General features: G+C 35.4%; 1 protein-coding gene across 7 annotated transcripts in view; it reads right to left on the bottom strand.

The window, feature by feature from the left end:
* PPP3CB (protein phosphatase 3 catalytic subunit beta) overlaps positions 1-20,352 on the bottom strand; it is a 55,636-nt gene that overhangs the window by 6,245 nt on the left and 29,039 nt on the right. For 2 of the 7 annotated variants that reach the window (XM_032311764.1, XM_032311759.1), the window contains exons 10-13: positions 9,738-9,815; positions 5,167-5,193; positions 3,017-3,101; positions 1,584-1,681 (exon numbers count right to left, since the gene is read on the bottom strand). In XM_032311764.1, the coding sequence (XP_032167655.1) occupies positions 1,584-1,681; positions 3,017-3,101; positions 5,167-5,193; positions 9,738-9,815 (288 nt within the window). The remainder of the gene's footprint in view (positions 1-1,583; positions 1,682-3,016; positions 3,102-5,166; positions 5,194-9,737; positions 9,816-20,352) is intronic. The other 5 variants (XM_032311765.1, XM_032311762.1, XM_032311766.1 and 2 more) reach the window with 3 other exon arrangements.

Below are 20,352 nucleotides of genomic sequence, written 5' to 3' on the forward strand. Positions count from 1 at the left end.
CAAAGCAGGTTTTCTTTTAATAAAAAAAAAAAGGAAACATCACTCAGAATGAAAATTTGAAACTATCATTTTAAAACATAGCTGTACTTCTCACATATACCAGTGGTGTAGCAGACAACACACTAACATATAAAATAGAACATGTATAGGCTAGAAGGAGAAATTATTTACTACAGGAAAAATGTGCTTATTTATTTAGGCATTTATTATGAGACTGAGTGAAATGAGACTGTGAAAAGTCAATCTACTTTAAATTTATTCAAAAATTTGAATTATTTATTTTTTGTTTTAAAAAAATTCACTAATTTTAACACCAGGAAGAAAGTTAGTCATGACTGAAGAAAACATCAGATCTGTTCCTGCCTGTTTCAATAGAGCACTGACCCCTGGAGGGCTGTCAAAAGTGGCTACAATAAAACATAGATTAAAGCTATTCCATATCACATTTTTTGCTTTCCAACCGCAAGGGAAAGAAATCTAGACTTTGAGTTTTTGTGTATACTCTAAAACATTCACATCACTCTTCTATTTAATATGTAATGGGCTTTCAAAAGTTAACCCAGTATTTACACAAATATTTACGCCAAAAAAATAAGTTTTTTTTTTAAATATAAAATATTCAATGAGCCAGATTACAGGAATGCTTTACGTATAATTCTTTTTATTTTCATGCAAAATAAAGGCACACTTAATAACACCCTTTCAATTTTGACTTACAGGATTTAAGTTCAACCCCTCATAACAATGACTTAATATCTAACGTTACATTCATGTTCAGAATGCACAAAGTACAGCAACAAATGCAGCAAACCTCAAAACAAGGTGCTACAAAGTTGCTTCTACATCAAAAGACAGACAAGCGTCTGGTAGAGTAATTTAATTTAACATACTTTTACAGACATACAGCTAACCTAAAGAAAGACAGACAGATTTAGGAAAGCAGCTACATCTGCAGAGGAAGAAAACAGCATGTTACAGACAGTCAATTATACATAGAACATTTGACAAACACCACAGAAAACAAACTTTGGCATCATTTACCAGGGTACAAAACCTTGCACAAATCTTTTGGCAAGTGAAGTGCATAAGTAATGTTTGGGGCCCAAGCAGACTGTTAATTCTAAAATTAAGTATCTGAAAATATAAGCATAGTCTAATACAATTACATAAATTAAAAAAATAAAAAATAAGAAACTTGGAATTACATTTCCATTTTAGTAATATGGATATCCTTGATTGACATTCTGAAACTGGGGCTTTTAAAAGAAAAGGGTGTATTAGACAAACAAAAATAAATAAATATTTAGACATTATGATATGAGCCGTTCCCATATCATTTCACTGAAAGCTGAGAGACTGACCATTATTTTCAGTTGAAAGTAATACCTATTCTATCAATTTTCTGCCCTGGTCATGTTATTAAGCAGACACTCCCTACCATATAGTATTCTGCCTGTGTCAGCTGCTGAGACAGGAACTAAAAAGCAGAAGGAATTCCCTGCATGCATTATGTGTATTGTTAGCAAAAGAGTGAGGTGTGCCCCAGTCCATCTGAGGCACAGCAAGTTGCATAACATCATTACCACTTTGCAGGGTCTGTCGTCCTCCAGCCAACACTCCACTAGGCAACATCCCTGTGGGAGTCAGGCCCTTGAGTGTCAGCACACTTTCACTCTCCTCCCTATAGCAAAGAGACATAACAAAAAACATCAGAGACTTCCAACAAGGGCACTTGGGTGGCTCCCTGAGTTAAAGCCTCTGCCTTCAGCTCAAGTCATGACCCCCGGGTCCTGGGATTGAGCCCCACATCAGATGCTCTGCTTGGCAGGGAGCCTGCTTCCCCCTCTCTCTCTGCCTGCCTCTCTGCCTACCTGTGATCTCTGTCAAATAATAAAATCTTAAAAAAAAAAAAGTATGTAGTTTAAAAGAGGAGATGGGGCCCAGAGGTTAGGCCATGTAAAGAATTTATGACATTCAATGTTATTACCCAAAGTATTTTCCTCAACTCCAAGATATTCTCTTCCATATTTTAAATGTTTGAGATAAGAGGGTACGCCTTACAAGTGAGGCGTATATTGTTTTTCCTAAGAAGCTTTACTAAATATATGATGAGATTGATCATCAATGAGAATCATACAATTGAGAAAAAACTTTTTTTTTTTTTTTAAGTTAAAGATTTTGGGGGCACCTGGGTGACTCAGTTGGTTAAGTGACTGCCTTCTGCTCAGGTTATGATCCTGGAGTCCCAGGATCAAGTCCCACATCAGACTCCAGAGCAGGGAGTCTGCTTCTCCCTTTGACCCTCCCCCTTCCCATGCTCTCTCTCATGCGTGCACTCTCTCTCTCTCTCTCTCTCAAATAAATAAATAAAATCTCAAAGATTATTTATTTATTTGACACAGAGAGACAGAGAGAGAGAGGGAACACAAGCAGGGAGCATGGGAGAGGGAGAAGCAAGCTTCCCACTGAAGAGGAAGCCCAATGCAGGGCTCGATCCCAGGACCCTGGGATCATGGCCTGAGCCAAAGGCAGATGCTTAATGATTGAGCCACCCAGGCACCACAAGAAAATATGGTTATTTCTATAGCATAAAGTTCAAATGTCTGATATAACCAGTTTTGCAAACACATTTTTAAGGACTGACTCATTTACGTGTGCCTTTAAACCTAGTCTTCCTGAATTCACCCTAAGAAGATTGTGGCTCCAACAAAAGGAACTTCCTATATGGACGAGTAAGTCCATCAGGCATACTCTAAATTTCCTACTCTAATTTTCAAGGTGTAGAACTAGTGCTTTCATCACAGAAAGGTAACACATACTCCAAGTGAGCAACAGTAATCACAAGGGTCAAAAACCCTAGTTTCAAAGGGAACTGTGTTCCCCTCTTCACTATGTAAATGTAAAACTAACTTCTTTATAGGAAGAATGTTACTAAATTGCTTTTGGGTGTCTGTTTATAGCAAAGTACAACAAAAGAATTTCTGTAAAGCAAATAATCAGGAAAATATATCGTTACCTGAGAACAGAGAAGACCCTTGCCATCTTGCCAATTGCTCGAATTTTGTTTCTTATGATTTCTTTCCGGGCTGCAGCTGAACCTACTTTCAATGGAATAAATAGAAAAAAAGACTCAAGTTTAGGGCATCCACACTTGCATCATTCTATTAACTATACCACGCTCATCTTAACCCATCAAACCCTCTGCCACCAGCTCACATGGAGAAGACTAGGTGAACTCATGCCAGAAAGCCTCTCACTCCTTCAATGTTTAACTTAGCACTGGTCTAATACTGGGGTCTGATACAGATACAAATGAAAAGTAATCCACAAACATGACTCTCACAGTACTGCTAGTCATTAAAACAGCAATGGGAAAGAAACTAGAACCCAACTTGTACCACAAACCAGAGGGGGGAAAAAAGGGTAACAATCCTATAGTCTTTAATTCTCATGAGGGCCTATGCATGCAGACTAACAGAAAGAATTGGTAATAACTCTGTATAGGCTTCTGTTATAAAAGCCTCTGACATGCAGGCTGGAAATATCCCATCTTACTAAGACAGAGTAAGTTCCTTGTTCAAAGTGGGTTTAAAAACAATGGTATGAGATAACTACTGTGCAGATGACGATGAACTAAGGACCATACCAGCATATCAATTATAATGCACATCTTAACCTCATGGACTAAATGTCCTCAAGATCATGCAAATATACAGTTCTTACATCTCTAGATGAGTATGACACAAGGAGAGTGAACAATGAGAAAAGATTCCCTAAAAAACATGGCCAAAGGATCATTCATGTTTCCTCTCTATAGGGTTAGCTGTATTGCCTATCACCAACACAGAAGAGAATAATAGAACATAACAACTTGATCTTCAGCAAAAACTCAAAAGTTATATCTTCCTTCCCCTGGCCTCCAGAAAGAACAACAACAGCCCAGTCCTGTTATCTCATATACAGCAACTAGAATCACTCTGGACCCAAGAGTGTGTGTGGTTCCTTAGAGCTGTGCTTCAGCATGATGAAAACACATAGAGAAGCACCATGGTTGAGGAGAAAGTAAAGGAAAGGCTAAAAAGACTAGACTAAAAGGGGCCGTAGATATACAGAGGTCTGAACAACCGTTAAGTTTTCTGGCGTAGAGCATCTCATTTAAAATTCAAGCAGCCCACAAATACCATATAATTAAAAACTAAGATGATGACTGGACCTTACTGCAAGGAAACAGAAAAGAAATCCAATTTCAAAGACAAAAACAAAAGACATATTTTAGAGAAAACAGGCTCCATGACCATGTTTATGATGCTCCAAAGGGTAGTATTATGAGCACTGAAGCTACAGCTCTTGTAAGTTCAAAACTGCGTAGGTGCTATGGTACTATGCAGCTATTTTTAAGATGCAAAAAAAAAAAAAAATTACTAAAAGTCCCAGCATCATAGAACATTAGAATTTGAAGAGACATTAGGAATAATGCAAAGTTTAATCTCCTCATTTTAGAGATGACAAAACTAAGTTTATTAATGGTTTCGTCCAAGGACATAAGGTAAGTCTGATTTCTTTGAATTAATTAACATAAACATTGATTTAAAATTGATGGAATTTTAAAAATAGCTAGACTGGGGGAGAGAAGTATGGGGATAGGAGAGGATGGCTGCAATGAGGTACATTCATATTTTCGGCCTTAATTTATATATCTGTAAAACTGAATAATATGTAAGCTGTACTGATTTCAAGTTTAAAAAATCACTGGAATATAAAAACACTATACAAGTCAGGATTTTAAATCAGTCTACAAACACATCATGCATAATAGTAAAGTAAATGTCCACAGTAAAATTACTCTGGGGAATAAGACAGACAATCAAACACCCCTAATCATGCAGGGAAAAGTACAAAACATTACAAATAAGCAAAAGAATGAAATTTTAAATCAAGAGGAATGAAAAAGAGGGAAAAATATTTCCATGCACAGAAAGACAGATATCTTGGAATATGACTTCTAAAAACATCAAATTCTATCTCAGATAGCACTTATACTAAATTTGCACAAGGCCCAAAAGGACTCTGCATAAATGGTACTCAATGAATGTGCTAACTTACATGGACATGAGGATAACTTATGAAGTCATATTTCAAAACAGTGTTACTCTGTCTGGTCTGTACCTTTTTTATTGCCATATATGAGCCGTTCTTCAGATGGAGAGTCCAGAAAAAAGGAAGTGAATGATGGAGAAAAGGTGGTTGAGACAAATAAAAAGATAGAGATTTAACTTGGCAGTGGTACTGAAGAATGAATGTAGAAAGAAAGGGAGAAAAATGAAGGCCCTCATATTCGAAATTTGAAAAATGTAGTACTGTAGGATCTGGTGAATAAAAGAGGGATGCCACTGGGTAGGACTCTAAAGGAAAGATTTCTTAAAAGATATGTGGTCAGAAGAAATTATGGACAGAATGACTATAATATTTGATGAAAGTAGACAAATTAGGGACAGAAAAAAAAAACACGTGAAAACACATAAGACTGATAAAAGACTGTGCAAACAACAATCGCACATTTATACTGATACCCCTAAGGAAATGTGTCACCCATGGGAGTATGTTAAGTGAAGGGTAATGACACAAATGATATACAAACTCATGTGGTTCTTCAAGGACACCAACATCTGCAAAATCTGTAGTATATACAGAAAAATGTAGGTAACTTTATAAACTACCTCAATGGAAAATCTTACCCACTTAGAATAACGGAAAGGCTAAGCCTCCCACACTCCATAATAACAAGAACACATAATTTCGAACTTTTGCACATACTCAGGATCAACAGTATGTGCTTTCGTTCCCAATCCAATCTGGGAGCTGGAGGGACATCTTTTTGCAGAAATAGCAACAGACTGCTTCAAAGCAAGTAATAGCTCTAAGAGTAGGCAGCAGAAATGTTTCATTTGAGCTTTCCATATCCTCCATTCTAATGCAAAGATACATGATTCCATTACAGGAAATGCAAAGTTTTAGTTTAGTAAAACTGTAACACATGTGGATTCTGTATTTCCTTTACCAAACTCAAGAAAAAAGATAAATATCTGAAAAAAACAGTATGCATTCTAAATATCACAGAAATCAGTGTTCAGAAATTTTCTTTAATGATTAAATAATACCTCTAAAAGGAATGCTCTGTGCACTTACACATACAATGTTTTGTTTGAAGGCAAATTGTTTTGTTTAAAGGCAAATTTTTGCCTTTAAAAATAACTCCACGTATACATTAAACACCGCAGAATACCAAGGATCATCACTTAAGTCTTACTCCTTTACCCAATCTCACCTTAAATATGCAAAAACTATTCTTTCCTTCCTGCCACTGGGATATCTCCATTCTTGCTCTCTCCCTTTCCCCACAGAAAAGCTAAACTCTTATTCTGCCTCCACAACAATACCTACACCATCAAGTTTTCTTTCTAAGTCAGATTTCTCCCTGTGCCCAGCTCATTGAATGGTTCTAATGCTGAACAGGAAAAAAGGAAGGAGAGGATGAAAGGCATGCTATCATAGTGAAAGGAAAGGAGAAAAGATATACAGAGTTAAGGGAAAGAAGTATGGGAATATGACTAAGGAAGGGAAATAAACCCAGTTCCAGCAGCTCTTTTCCCTATCCCATCCTAGTATCTACCCTAATCTCCCATTTCCTCCATTCCTCAATGGTCTCCCCCAAGCCATTCTCATTCTTCCATACAAACTCCCAGATTCATATTCTTAAAATTTTCTTGGAGTATCTACTTCTAATATTTGGTATGGAAGGGTGAAGAAATGAGGAGTAATTATACCTGCTATGTTGGCAGTGAAGGGAGATCTATTTCTAGTATTCAAAGCTGGAACTCAGTGTATTTTCACACAGAAACACTGTCATAAATGACAGCTTACCAAATTTTAAAATTATTTCCTTTCTACTCCTTCAATCCATGGATGAAAAGATCCTGGGAAGTTAACTTAACTTCTCCAAAATTACAAAGCTACAAAATCTCTTTAATGAGCAAACTTAATTCATCTTTGGAGTGAAAGAATGATATGACAAGTGGATAAATAAGCATAATTTATCATTGAGAGGAAAATGTTAATTAGATACATAAAATCTCATTTGGAATGTAGTAAAATTTTATACATATTCCTGGTTGAATCCCAAAAGTGATTCAGCCACTGTCCTCGTATAAATCGTAAGTATCTAAACCAAATGTAACAGACTTAACACGGAAATTTTTTTTTATAGGAAGAGGACTAAAGCATTACCTGTCATTACTACTTAAAATACATTTTTTAAAAATCACTATTAATGATATTGATACAAATTTTTAAAAATTAAAAAATAAAAGTAAAATGTAGAAAAATAAATAACAGTATTAGCCTTATGCAAATGACATTTTTAAAAGTTAAGGAAAACTAAATAAAAATTACTGTAGGAAATAATTCTGCTGATCCAAGTTGTCATAAGATAAACCCACAAATATATAATATATACCTTACACACAGAATATATGTTAAAAGACACCAGTTGTAATAAGGATATAAAATCCTATAGTATTAATTTAACTTGACAATAACAGATTTTTTCAGAGAAAAACTATGTGATTTTTAAATGGAATAACTGTACATTAAATATATTAAATGTAGTAATTATAGTAGATGAACTAATTATATAGAGCAAGAGATCTTGATCTGAGTTTAGAGAAGTAAATATGAAAACTTCCTAGTGCCCACTTCGGCAGCACATATACTAAAAACTGGAACAATAAAATAAAAACTTCCTAGATGCAGATATAGATTTAATGAGATACCAATTAAAACTATTACTTGATATTTCACAGAATTTGACATATAACAGAAAACTTTATCTGAAGAAATAACTATGAACCAAAAATTATTTCAGTCATTATATCGACACCTGTAAGATTATGAAGTAGGTACCATTATCTTCATTTTGAAGATAAAAAAAATAAGACTCAGAAGCTAAAAAATTTGCCTGAGGTCATATAACAACTATGAGAAACTAGAGTCTGAACCCAGACCTAGTCTAACAAGAGAAAAGGGAAAAGGTGGCAGAATAGGGAGAAAGTATTTAACTGCAACTACTTAAAAATTTTACATAAAAGACAAATACAATGAAATATGGTAGAGCTAAAACTTCCACACAAACAAAAGGAGAACTAAAATAAAAAAATATTATTCATTAAGGCCTATTATCGAAACCAAAAACGAATGGATATAATTTATTTCAGTTAACCAAAAAAAACTTACTCAGTTAACAAAAAAAAGCGTATCTTTGCTTGCCACCAACAGATGGCAGTAGGAGACACTTGTACAGTCACTTTGTACTTTTAACAAATGGGCTTACAAAAGTGTTTAAGAATTAAATCTGTTTGCAAGCAGAGAAATTTCTAAATAGCTTTTACTCAGATTGTACTTAATTAAGTAGTCAAATAAGATATACAGTTTATACACTTGAAAAAGTAGACAGTAATTTTTTTTAATTAAAAATCATTAGGAAATCAAAGAAATTTTAAGTTAAACCAAGTGTAGTTCACTATTACGTAGCTACCAAGCAAAATAAGTAAAAATGACCAAAACTCAATGAACTGGGACTGTGGAGAAAGAGCTCAATGGATTCATTGCTAAAAGTACTTCGTTATTGGTCCAATTCTTCTGCAAAGTAATCTGGCAGTTCATAGCTAAAATAAGGAAGCTAAAACACATATTTAAGTCCATAATTCTCTTCAAGATATTTATCCCAAGAAAAAAACTATTGTATAAACATATGCATTGCATGCTTTTCATAATAAGGACAACTGAAAGCAACGCAAATGACAAAAACATGAGATTAACTATGAAAATTATGGTATATTAATATACTTAGAAATATGTAGCTATTAAGTTGTACCAAAATGTAGACCATGTTTAATATATGGAAACAATTACATACGGATTACAACTATTAAAAGAATGCTGCAACAAAGATGTGAGCTGCATATAGAAGGAAATAAATAGTTCTCAGCTTTAAGATGTTTACGTTTCTGTTTCTCAATGACTTAAAGTTTAAAAAATATTTAAAAAGTTTTAAATTAAAGTTTTAAATAAAAATTTCAAGACATAAAAATAAAAGGAATTTTGTTTTTATGGTATTAAATTATACTATAAATGTACATCAGTGCACTGGTTGGCTTACAGAAGAGCAAACAGCCATATTTAACCTTGTTTCTATGGAAAAGATGCTTCTGAAAATCAAATTAAACCAGTAAGTGGTCTTGTAGAACACAACCACTCATAGGTTGGGAACAGCCTACTTGAGTTTTTGGGAAAAAACAGTGACAACAACACTGGGGGTTCTGGTATGTTTCTGATGTACTAAGAAGACTGTACCAATGAAACAAAAAGCATTTTTATTCTCCCTCTAAGCAGTGTCCATATTCATGAAGAACCACATTCTTTAGTACTTTCAATTTTCCTTTCCTTCTGTTCTTCCAAATTTCCCTTTCCCCAAAATTCATCTTCCCCATACCAACTGAAAAAAGGTAAAATCACTAAGAAAAAATCTTAAACAGTATCTAAGAAAGTGTCTTGACTCTTATCAATTGGCATAGCCATTTGAGAACAATAACTACATTTGATCACAAAAGAGTGTGTATTGAAGCTGGGCAGTTAAAAGATACCATTTCACAATAAAAAAATAGTAAAATGAAAAATCATACCATCAAACTGGTCTTCACCTTCAGTCATCAGTTCATCATCAGAGCAAATACTCAGAACATTTACCAACATTTCTGTCACTATTCAAAAATGAAAAAAGAAAAAAGAACAGTTACAAGTTAGTGGACCAAATTCAACTGTCTATAAGTACACATACCAATTATTCATACAATGGTCAATGATTTTTAACCCAAGAAGACATACATTCTGATAGCAAGAATGAAGAAACTAAAAAAATACCAAGGTTTGGGGCATGTGCGTGGCTGAAGTCAGTTAAGCATCCAACTCTGTTTTGGCTCACATCATGATCTCAGGGTCTTTTTTTTTTTTTTTAAGATTTTATTTATTTATTTGACAGAGAAAGAGATAGATCACAAGCAGTCAGACAGGCAGGCAGAGGGGGAGGGGGAAACAGGCTCCGTGCTGAGCCCATAGGCGGCTTGATCACAGGACCCTGAGATCATGACCTGAGCCGAAGGCGGAGTTTTAACCCACTGAGCCACCCAGGCACTCCTCGGGGTCTTGAGACTGAGCCTCAAGTTGGGCTCCAAGCTCAGCACGGAGTCTACTTGGGATTCTTTCCCTCTTCCTCTTTCTCCCTCTCTGCCCTTTCCTCTGCTCACGTGCTCTCTCTTTTTCTCTCTCAAATAAATAAAATCTTAAAAAAAAACAAAAAAACAAAAAATAGGTCTTAAAAATGAAAGAAATTTAATGGATTACAAGTCTTAGAGAGATTCTACACAAAAAATGAAGCCCCCCAGACATGAATAACATCAAAATGTATACAATTTAAATTCTTCATCTATGGATATAGCATTTCCTTACAGAGTAAGAAAAAAGTCACAGCACAGTTTCACTGTTTCAAAAAAGCTCTAGAATTATTATTATTACTATTTTTTTAAGAGCAAGAGCATGGGTGGGGAGGGTCAGAGGGAGAAGGAAAGAGAGAATCCTAAGCAGGCTCCACTTTTGGTGTGAAGCCGGATATGGGGCTCAGATGTCACAACCCTGGGATCATGACCCATCAGATGATTCATCAACTGAGCCACCAAAGAGTACCCAGAATTCAATTTTGTAAAAACTGACTCTAGCAGGTCCCCTAAAACTTAATTCTTAAGATTACTAATGACTAACAACCTGAACCCGTGGTTCTTTCTTAGGCTTACTCCTTTACCATTCTATGTATTTTTCCCTTTTGTTTTCCCTTAGTTTGCAGGGTTCTACTCTTTTGGTTTTCCTACATTTCAGACTATTTCCCCCCTAACTTTAGATATTCTCAAGACTCTCTCTCCACAGTCTTTTGGTGATTTTATATGCTCCTGGCCATTCCATCTGTAACTATACAGTTTCAAGTATCACCTTTGTGAAGATGATTCCGAAGTCTGTTATCACTAGTGTTGACCTCTCCTTCAGCCTCCGGATTTCCCTGATGGTTTTATTGCTAACCATCTTCAGCCATTTTATATTGCGTGTTTCTCCTACTAAAATGAAAGCTTCATAAATGCAGGATGATGTTTTGGTTACTATTGTACCTCAGAGTCTAATACAGTGATTGATAGACAATAGGCATCCAATAAATATTTGACAAATGAGTATTTTAAAAAAGAAAGGTATAAGCAAGTTTCAATTAATAAATAAAAATGCCTATTAAATATTAGCCCCTGGATGTCCTAATGATACCTAGAAATGAACACATCCAAAACAAAATTCAATACTGCTCCTATTATTCCTCCTATAAATATATTAATAGCACACCACATGCCAGGCACTGTACTAAAACTCTGGAAATCAGATACAGAAGGTCCTGTCTCTACCTTGCAGAAGTTTACTAACTACTAAAGGAGTTATTTATATGCAGATATATATATGCACACACATACCACAGTAAAGTGATAAACCCTATACTATAAAAATGCAGTTATACAAAAAGACCTATAAGGAAAAGGAAGGCTTCTGGTAGAGGAATCATGCAATAGGAGTTTGTCAGGTGGAGAGCGCAGATAAGGCTTTCTAATCATAGGTTAGAAAAAGTATGAAGTAGTCATTATAGATCAATGGAACAGAACTAAGAGTCCAGAAACCTCACATTTTAATTCAACTGATTTTCAACAAGGGTTCCAAAACAATTCAGTGTGGGAAAAAACAGTCTTTTCAATAACTGGGGCTGGGACGACTGAATATTCACATGCAAAAGGATGAAGCTGAACCCCTCACTATACACCATATACAAATATTAACTAAAAATGAATCAAAGTCCAGAGAACCTGGGTGGTTTAGTCGATTAAGTGTCCAACTCTTGATTTCAGATTAGCTCAGCTCAAGATCTCAGGGTTGTGAGGCTGAGCCTCACATCTGGCTCTGTACTGGATATGGAGCCTGCTTGGGATTCTCTCTCTCCCTCTCCATCTGCCCCTTACCCTCACCCTCCCAACTGTCTCTCTCTCCCTCAAAAACAAAAACAAAAAAGATCAAAGGCCTTCATATAAAAGTTAAACTATAAAAGTCTTAGAAGATATCATAGAGGAAAATCATTAGTTTGGATTGGGCAACAGTTTATTAAACATGATCCCCCAAAACACATGCAACAACAACAAAAAATAAATTCATCAAATTCTGAATGTGGAATTCATCAAAATTTAAAACTCTTATGCTTCAAAGGACACCATCAAGAAAGTGAAAAGACAACTCAAGGAACAAGGAGAAATACTTACAAATGATATCTCTTATAAGAAACTTGCATCTAGAATACACAAGGAACTCTTACAACTCAGTGATTAAAAAAAAGGAGATAAAAAGAAAACCACTTTAAAAATAAACACAAGATTTAAATGAATGTTTCTTCAAAGAAGATAAACAAATGACCCATATACTTCAAGGCTATGATAATCAAACAGAATGGTACTGGCACAAAAAAGACATACAGACCAATGAAACAGCATAGAAAGCCTAGGAATAGATCCATGCTTATACTGTCAATTAATCTATAAAAAATGAGACAAGAATACATGATAGAGAAGACTGTCTCTTGAATAAACGATGTTGGGAAAACTGGAAAGCTACATGCAAAAAAAAAAAAAAAAAGAAAGAAAGAAACTGGACCTCTTTTTTATACCATATACAAAAAATAAGCTCAAAATGGATTAAAGACCTAAAAGACAGACCTGAAACCATAAAACTCAAAGAAAATAGCCAGCAAACTCTTAGAGATTGGCCTTAGCGGTATTTTTCTAGTTCTCTCCTCAAGCAACAGAAACAAAAGCAAAAATAAACAATCAGGACTGTAGCAAACTAAAAAGCTTTTGCACAGTGAAGGAACCCATCAACAAAATGAAAAGGCAACCAGAACGCCTGCGTGGCTCAGTCATTTGGGCATCTGCCTTCAGCTCAGATCATGATCTCAGGGTCCTGGGATCAAGTCCCACATGGAGGGGGGCTGCCCAGTAGGGAGCCTGCTTCTCCCTCTCCAGCTCCCCCTGCTTGTGCTCTCCCTCTCTAACAAACAAACAAAATCTTTAAGAAAAAAATGAAAAGGCAACCTACTGAATGGAGAAGATATTTGCAAATGATATATCCAATGAGAGGTTAGTATCTAAAATATATAAAGAACTCATACAACTCAACACCAAAACCCCAAACAATCCTATTAAAAAATGGGCAGAGGACTTGAATAAATATTTTTCCAAAAAAGACAAACAGACGGCCAACAGACACTTGAAAAGATGTTCACAATCACTAACCATCAGGGAAATACAAATCAAAACCATAATGAAATATTACTTCACACTAGTCAGAAAGGCTTGTTATCAAAAAGATAAGCAGCAAGTATTGGCAAAAATGTAGAGAAAAGGGAACTCATGCACTACTGGGAGAAATGCAAACTGGTGCAGTCACTATGGAAAACAGTATGGAGATTCCTCAAAAAATTAAAAACAGAAATACTATATGATCCAGTAATTCTGCTTTCAAGGACTTACCTGAAGAAAACAAAAACACAAATTCAAAAAAATATATGTACTCTTATGTTTACTGCAGCATTATTTTAAATAGCCAATATATAGAAACAATCTAAGTGTCCACTGATAAATGAAAGTTTAAAGAAGATGTGGTATGTATACACAGTGAAATATTACTCAGCCATAAAAAAAAGAATGAAATCTTGCCAACATGGAAATCTTCTCCAACATAGATAAATGTATGGGATGTTATGCTAACTGAAATAAGTCAGACAGAAAAGACAAATATCATGCTATTTCACTTGTGCATAGAATCTAAAAAACAGAAAGAGACTCATAAATACAGAGAAGAAACTCATCATTGGCAGAGAGGGGATGGGAGATAGGCAAGATAGGTGAAAGGGATTAAGAAGTACAAACTGCCAGAGTTATAAAAGAAATAAGTCATAGGGATGAAAAGTGAAGCACAGGGAATATACTCAATAATATTGTAATAGCTTTGTATGGTGATAGGTAGTTAACTGTATTTATGATAAGCTTTTCATAATGTATATAATTGTCAAATTGTCAAATCACTATGCTGTACACCTGAAACTAATATTGTATGCCAACTATACTTCAATTAAAAATTCTTTTTCTAAAAAAAATTTTTTTCTAATAAACACATTATTTAAATAAACATTTCTTCAAAGAAGATAAGCAAATGGCCAATAAGCACATACAAGTATACTCAACACCATCATTCATTAAGGAAATGCAAATCAAAACCATGAGATACAACTTCACATCCAATATGATAGCTATAATAAAAAATACACAATTACAAATGTTGGCAAGAATTTGAAAAAAATGGCACTGTTGTGAAATGCCAGTGGGACTATACAGCTGCTCTGAAAAACAGACCTCAAAAGGTTAAACATAGAGTTACCATGTGACTCCCAGGTCTACACATACGAAAATAAACACATGTTCAAACAAAAACTTGTACATGAATGTTCATTGCAGCATTATTGATAATAGTTAAAAAGTAGAAGTAATCAAATGTTTTGCAGATAATGAATGGATAAACAAAATGTGGTATACAATATCACTCATCATCAGGGAAATGCAGATTAAACCCACAATCCTACTCAGTGAGAGAAGATATATGCAAATTATATATCTGATAAAGGGCTAGTATATATAAAGAACTTATATAATTCAACACCCAAAAAACCCCAAAAAATCCAATTAAAAAATGAGCAGAAGATATAAACATATTTCTCCAAAGAAGACATCCAGATGGCCAACAGACACATGAAAAGATGCTCAACATCATTCATCATCAGGGAAATGCAAATCAAAACTACAGGAGATATCACCTCATAACTGTCAGAAAGCTAATATCAAAAACACAAGAAACAACATGTGTTGGTGAGGACACACAGAAAAAGGAATCCTCTTACATTGCTAATGGGAATTGCAAACTGGTGCAGCCACGGTGGAGTATGGAGGTTCCTCAAAAAGTTAAAAATTGAACTACTCTACAATCTAGTAATCGCACTACTGAGTACCCCCAAAATGCAAAAACACTAATACAAAGGGATACCTGCCCCCCTATGTTTACAGCAACATTATTTACAACAGCCAAATTATGGAAGCAGCCCGTGTCCCTCGACAGATGAATGGATAAATAAGTATAAATATACAAACACACACAAATATACACAATGGAATATTATCCAGTTATAAAAAAGAATGACACCTTGCCATTTGCAACAACATGAATGAATTTAGAGACTATAATGCTAAGTGAAATAAGCCAATCAGAGAAAGACCCATATGTCGAGTTTAAGAAATAAAACAAATGAACAAAGGAAAAAAAGCGAAAAACCAAAACACAGACTCTTAACTATAGAAAACAAATTAATGGTTACCAGACAGAAGGTGGCTGGTGGGGCTAGGGGGGAGAGGACAACAGGTAAAACAGGTGAAGGGGATTAAGACCACACTTATCTTGATGAGCACTGAATAGTAAAAGGGACTGTTGATCACTATATTGTACACCTGAAACTAATGTAGCACTGATTATTAACTACACTACAATTAAACTTTTCTTTACCCTCCTCACCCAAAATAAATTTTCTATTTTAAAAGTGGCCTATCCAGGAACACCTGGGTGGCTCAGTTGGTTAAGCCATCGCCTTCGGCTCAGGTCATGATCCTAGGGTCCTGGGATCGAGTCTCACATCGGGCTCCCTGCTCAGCAGGGAGTCTGCTTCTCTCTCTGCCTCTGCCTGCCACTCTGCCTGTGTGTGTGCTCTCGCTCTCCCTCTCTGGCAAATAAATAAATAAAATCTTAAAAAAAAAATAGACTAAATTTTTAAAAAAGTGGTATATACATATAATAGAATATTATTTGGTCACAAAGAGGAACAAATTACTAAAACATGGATAAACCTTGACTACATTATAGAAAGATGCTAGTCACAAAATATCACAAATTATCTTACATGAACTGTCCAAATTAGGCAAAACAGTTGCCTAGGGCCAGCAAGGAGAGGTAGAAGGAAATGGGGAGTGACTGCTAAGGACACAGGGCTTCTTGGGAAGGATGATAAAAATGTTTCAAAAATTACTGTAATGATCATTGTACAACTCCACAAATATACTAAAAACCAAAGAATTGTAGGACTTAAACAGGTTAACTATGTGGGACATAAACTATATCTCAGTAAAGCTGCTTTGAAAAAATAAAGACAAATTAGGAAGACATGAAACTTAATTGAGCATAACATATTCAGGAATCAGTTATGCTGTGTTACGGCTAGAAACAGAGACTAAAACAAGAAGGAGAGAAATGAGACTAAAGAGAAAGTAGGGAAGATCCAAAGACCTTGTGCGACAAGTTAAGGTTTATCTTCAAAACTACAAGAAGTCATTTATGAATAATAAATAGTAGCTTTTAGGCATATAAGCACTTTTCATCCTCTAAAGGAAAGGCAAGAAAGTAATAGCATAGTAGTAGATAAGGAAAAATAACAAATGGGGGAAATGTTATTTATCTTTAAAATAAAGATCAGGGGCGCCTGGGTGGCTCAGTGGGTTAAGCCGCTGCCTTCGGCTCAGGTCATGATCTCGGGGTCCTGGGATCGAGTCCCGCATCGGGCTCTCTGCTCAGCAGGGAGCTTGCTTCCTCCTCTCTCTCTCTCTCTGCCTCTCTGCCTACTTGTGATCTCTCTCTGTCAAATAAATAAAATAAAATCTTTAAAAATAAATAAATAAATAAATAAAAAATAAAATAAAATAAAATAAAGATCAGATGGATTTGAACAATTTATATAAACTTAGTAGAGAGAGTTTGAAGACACAGAAGACCTAACAGATCAAACAAGGTTCCTGAAAAAGTAGAAGAATAATGGAATCCAGAGTCAAGTTAGAAGTTCTAACCCCCATGGAGCGCCTGGATGGCTCAGTGGGTTAAGCCCTGCCTTTGGCTTGGATCATGATCTCAGGGTACTGGGATCAAGCCCCGCATCGGGCTCTCTGCTCAGCAGGGAGCCTGCTACCCCTTCTATCTCTGCTGCCTCTCTGCCTACTTGTGATCTCTCTCTCTGTCAAATAAATAAATAAAATCTTAAGGAAAAAGAAGAAGAAGAAGAAGAAGTAGTTCTAGCTCTAAATGGAAGGGTCACCTCTTCAACAAGATCAGAATTCAAGATGAGTGCAGTTTATAAAGCAAGGGAACAATAAATGGAGAAAACTCCCACTAGTGGTATATGTTTCTTCTGAGAGTAAGAGAAATGGCTACAAAAAGAATGTTTAAGAGAAAAAAAAATTAAGTTGAGAATATATTCTAAGGGTAAAGGAAGAAGACTAGTGACACAAAGAATTTTGGGGTACTGTCAAGAGCTCAGCCAATGCTAGCAATCAAAGGGTGATACCACTGCATAAGGCTATGTAAGTATCGCTAGCAGTGCTCTATACTCTGGCTGTGAGAATGGAGAAAATGGATGGTTGCATTTACTGGGGCTCAGATTTGTAAGAGAAGTGAAGTAGGGAAAAAAAAAAGAGAGAGAAAGGAATCTGAAGGTATGTTGAGAGGCAAGGAGGGATCTGACTAATAAGAAAATGATATGGTCAAAGGCCAACCCAAGCAATCCCAGTGAAGACCAAGAGCAGCTACAACTGGAGTGAAGGGTTGCTAAAATAGCAGGTTTTCATCAGAGAGTGTTAATGGCAATATCATCACCAGACTTAAAATATCCAAGTCATCTTCAACCATTCCTTCCCCTGCAGCATGCAATCTTGTTAAGTCTTACTGATTTTACCTCTTTAGTTCTCCCTTGCTCTCTATTTCTCATGCTACCAGGGCTTCATTATATATCCACTTGAGTCTTTTTTTTTTTTTTAAAGATTTTATTTATTTATTTGACAGAGAGATCACAAGTAGGCAGAGAGAGAGAGAGAGAGGAGGAAGCAGGCTCCCTGCTGAGCAGAGAGCCCGATGCGGGACTCGATCCCAGGACCCCGAGATCATGACCTGAGCTGAAGGCAGCGGCTTAACCCACTGAGCCACCCAGGCGCCCATATCCACTTGAGTCTTAATGGAGCTTCGTAACAGGTCTCTCAATTTTGAGTCTTTCTTCCAGTCCATTTCACCAATTTTTCTGAATGACTATCATGGTCGTATTCTGTTTTAGTTGCTTCCCACCATTTATCAAAGCTCCAAACTCTGCGTGGTGATCAAGATCCTCATCATCTAGTCCTGATTTAACTTTTCATTCTTTTTCTACTATTGTCCTTCATACATCTTAACTGTAAATCAATCTAAACCCCTCAACACTTGTTAGTGGTCTTACACTCTCTTGCTTTCTGACTCAGACTTAGAAAGTTCTCTTACCTAGAATTCTCTCGCCCATATCTACCAGCACGATTCCAATTCCACCATTCTTCAAGCCTTGGTTCAAATGCTACTTTGATCCCTTCAATAAATATAATCAACCCCTCCTCTCAATTCCGATAAAACTGTATTTCTCTAGGAGCACTTACCTAATATTATATTTTTGTTATTATTTATGTATCTTAAGTCCTCTATTAACCTGTAAAAACCTATATCTTACTTGTGTTTTTGTATCTTTAGTAACTTGAATAAAACAGACTTCCCCCCAAAAAATCTACTAAATGAATAAATCTTATATGTATGACCTTCTATGGAAGATCATACTATATTGGATCCTCTAGAACAGAGTTCTTAAATTGGGATCAGTAAACCTGAGGGAGGTTACCAATTCACTTCAGATCTACAACCACCCTGACAATGTTATGTTTATGTACAAATATACATGTATTTGTGTATGAATTTTTCTTGGACAAAAGTCCGTAACTTTAATCAGATTCTCAAAAAGGTATGTGTTAAGAAATTAATAAAAGTTTTTTGTGTAGTTACTTTAATAATAAGAAAGAGTCCTTACCTTTTAGAGATTCATTCTAAAATATTTATAGCTATATAAAATATTTATAGCTATTTATAGCTATAAAAGAAATAGCTGAAATATGACCCAAAATAGTTAAAGTGTAGGGTGGGGAGTAGTGGATGGAGATATAAATGACACAACGTTGGCCATGATTTGATAAATGTTGGAGCTGAGTAACTGGTACACAGCAATTCACCATATTATTCACTCGGCCTTTGTGCATGGTGGAAATTTTCCAACATAGGATTTTTTTTTTAAATAAAAAGAAAAAGAAATAAAAAGGCCCAGGTGCGCCTAGGTGGCTCAGTCAGTTAAGTTGGTTAAGTTAAACATCAAGTTCAGCTCAGGTCATGATCTCAGGGTTATGAGATCTAGCCCCACAACATGCTCCATGCTTAGCAGTCTGCTTGAGGATTCTCTCCCTCTCCCCATCCCTGAATTTGTGCACATGCACCCTCACACACACTCTTTCTCTCAAATAAATACATAAATCTTTAAAAAAAAGCAAAGCCTCTAAAAGGTTAAAAACTACAGATTTCATCTAACTTTAGGATTAAATCAGTCTCTAAAGAAGCCTCTGGCTTAGGTCAGTTGCTTTTCAGAGACTAGATCAGAGTCAAACTGGCTTTTTCAAAGTGGAACAAATGAGATGTCATTTGCTATTCACAACAAAAGAAAATTTTCATTAGAATCAACTAGTTAGGCTGTATAAACAACTAACAGATATTAAAATGGAAAAATATGCAAAGAGTGAAAAAAACCTTACTGTGCTCAACATTGGTTAGGATTCTATTTGTGTACATATTCAAATCCGAGCTTCACATTTTTAGAAAGACATGAATAATTTGGAGAAGATCCACAGGAAAAAAACAAAACTGGTCAAAAGGTCTGAATACTTCCTCATCTTATAAGATGATTTAGAGTGGCAAAAAAAGAACAAAAGATTACGTAGTAGCAGATTTCAAATATAGGAGCATATAGAAACCTGATTCACCATCTTCACTTATGAGATATCCACAGAAACTAGATTAAATTTTCTCATCTCTCAAAAGGAGCCAGACTACATGATTATTAAGTTCACTATTAGTTCTAAAATTCTATGATGTCCTGGTTTTTGATAGGTGCATTAGTTAAGAGAAGCTATTATCTCTATTTCTTTCTTTTTAAAAAGATTTTATTTATTTATTTGACAGAGAGAGAGAAAGAAA

The sequence above is a fragment of the Mustela erminea genome, chromosome 14, assembly GCF_009829155.1.
Source record: "Mustela erminea isolate mMusErm1 chromosome 14, mMusErm1.Pri, whole genome shotgun sequence".
Lineage (NCBI taxonomy): Eukaryota > Metazoa > Chordata > Mammalia > Carnivora > Mustelidae > Mustela > Mustela erminea.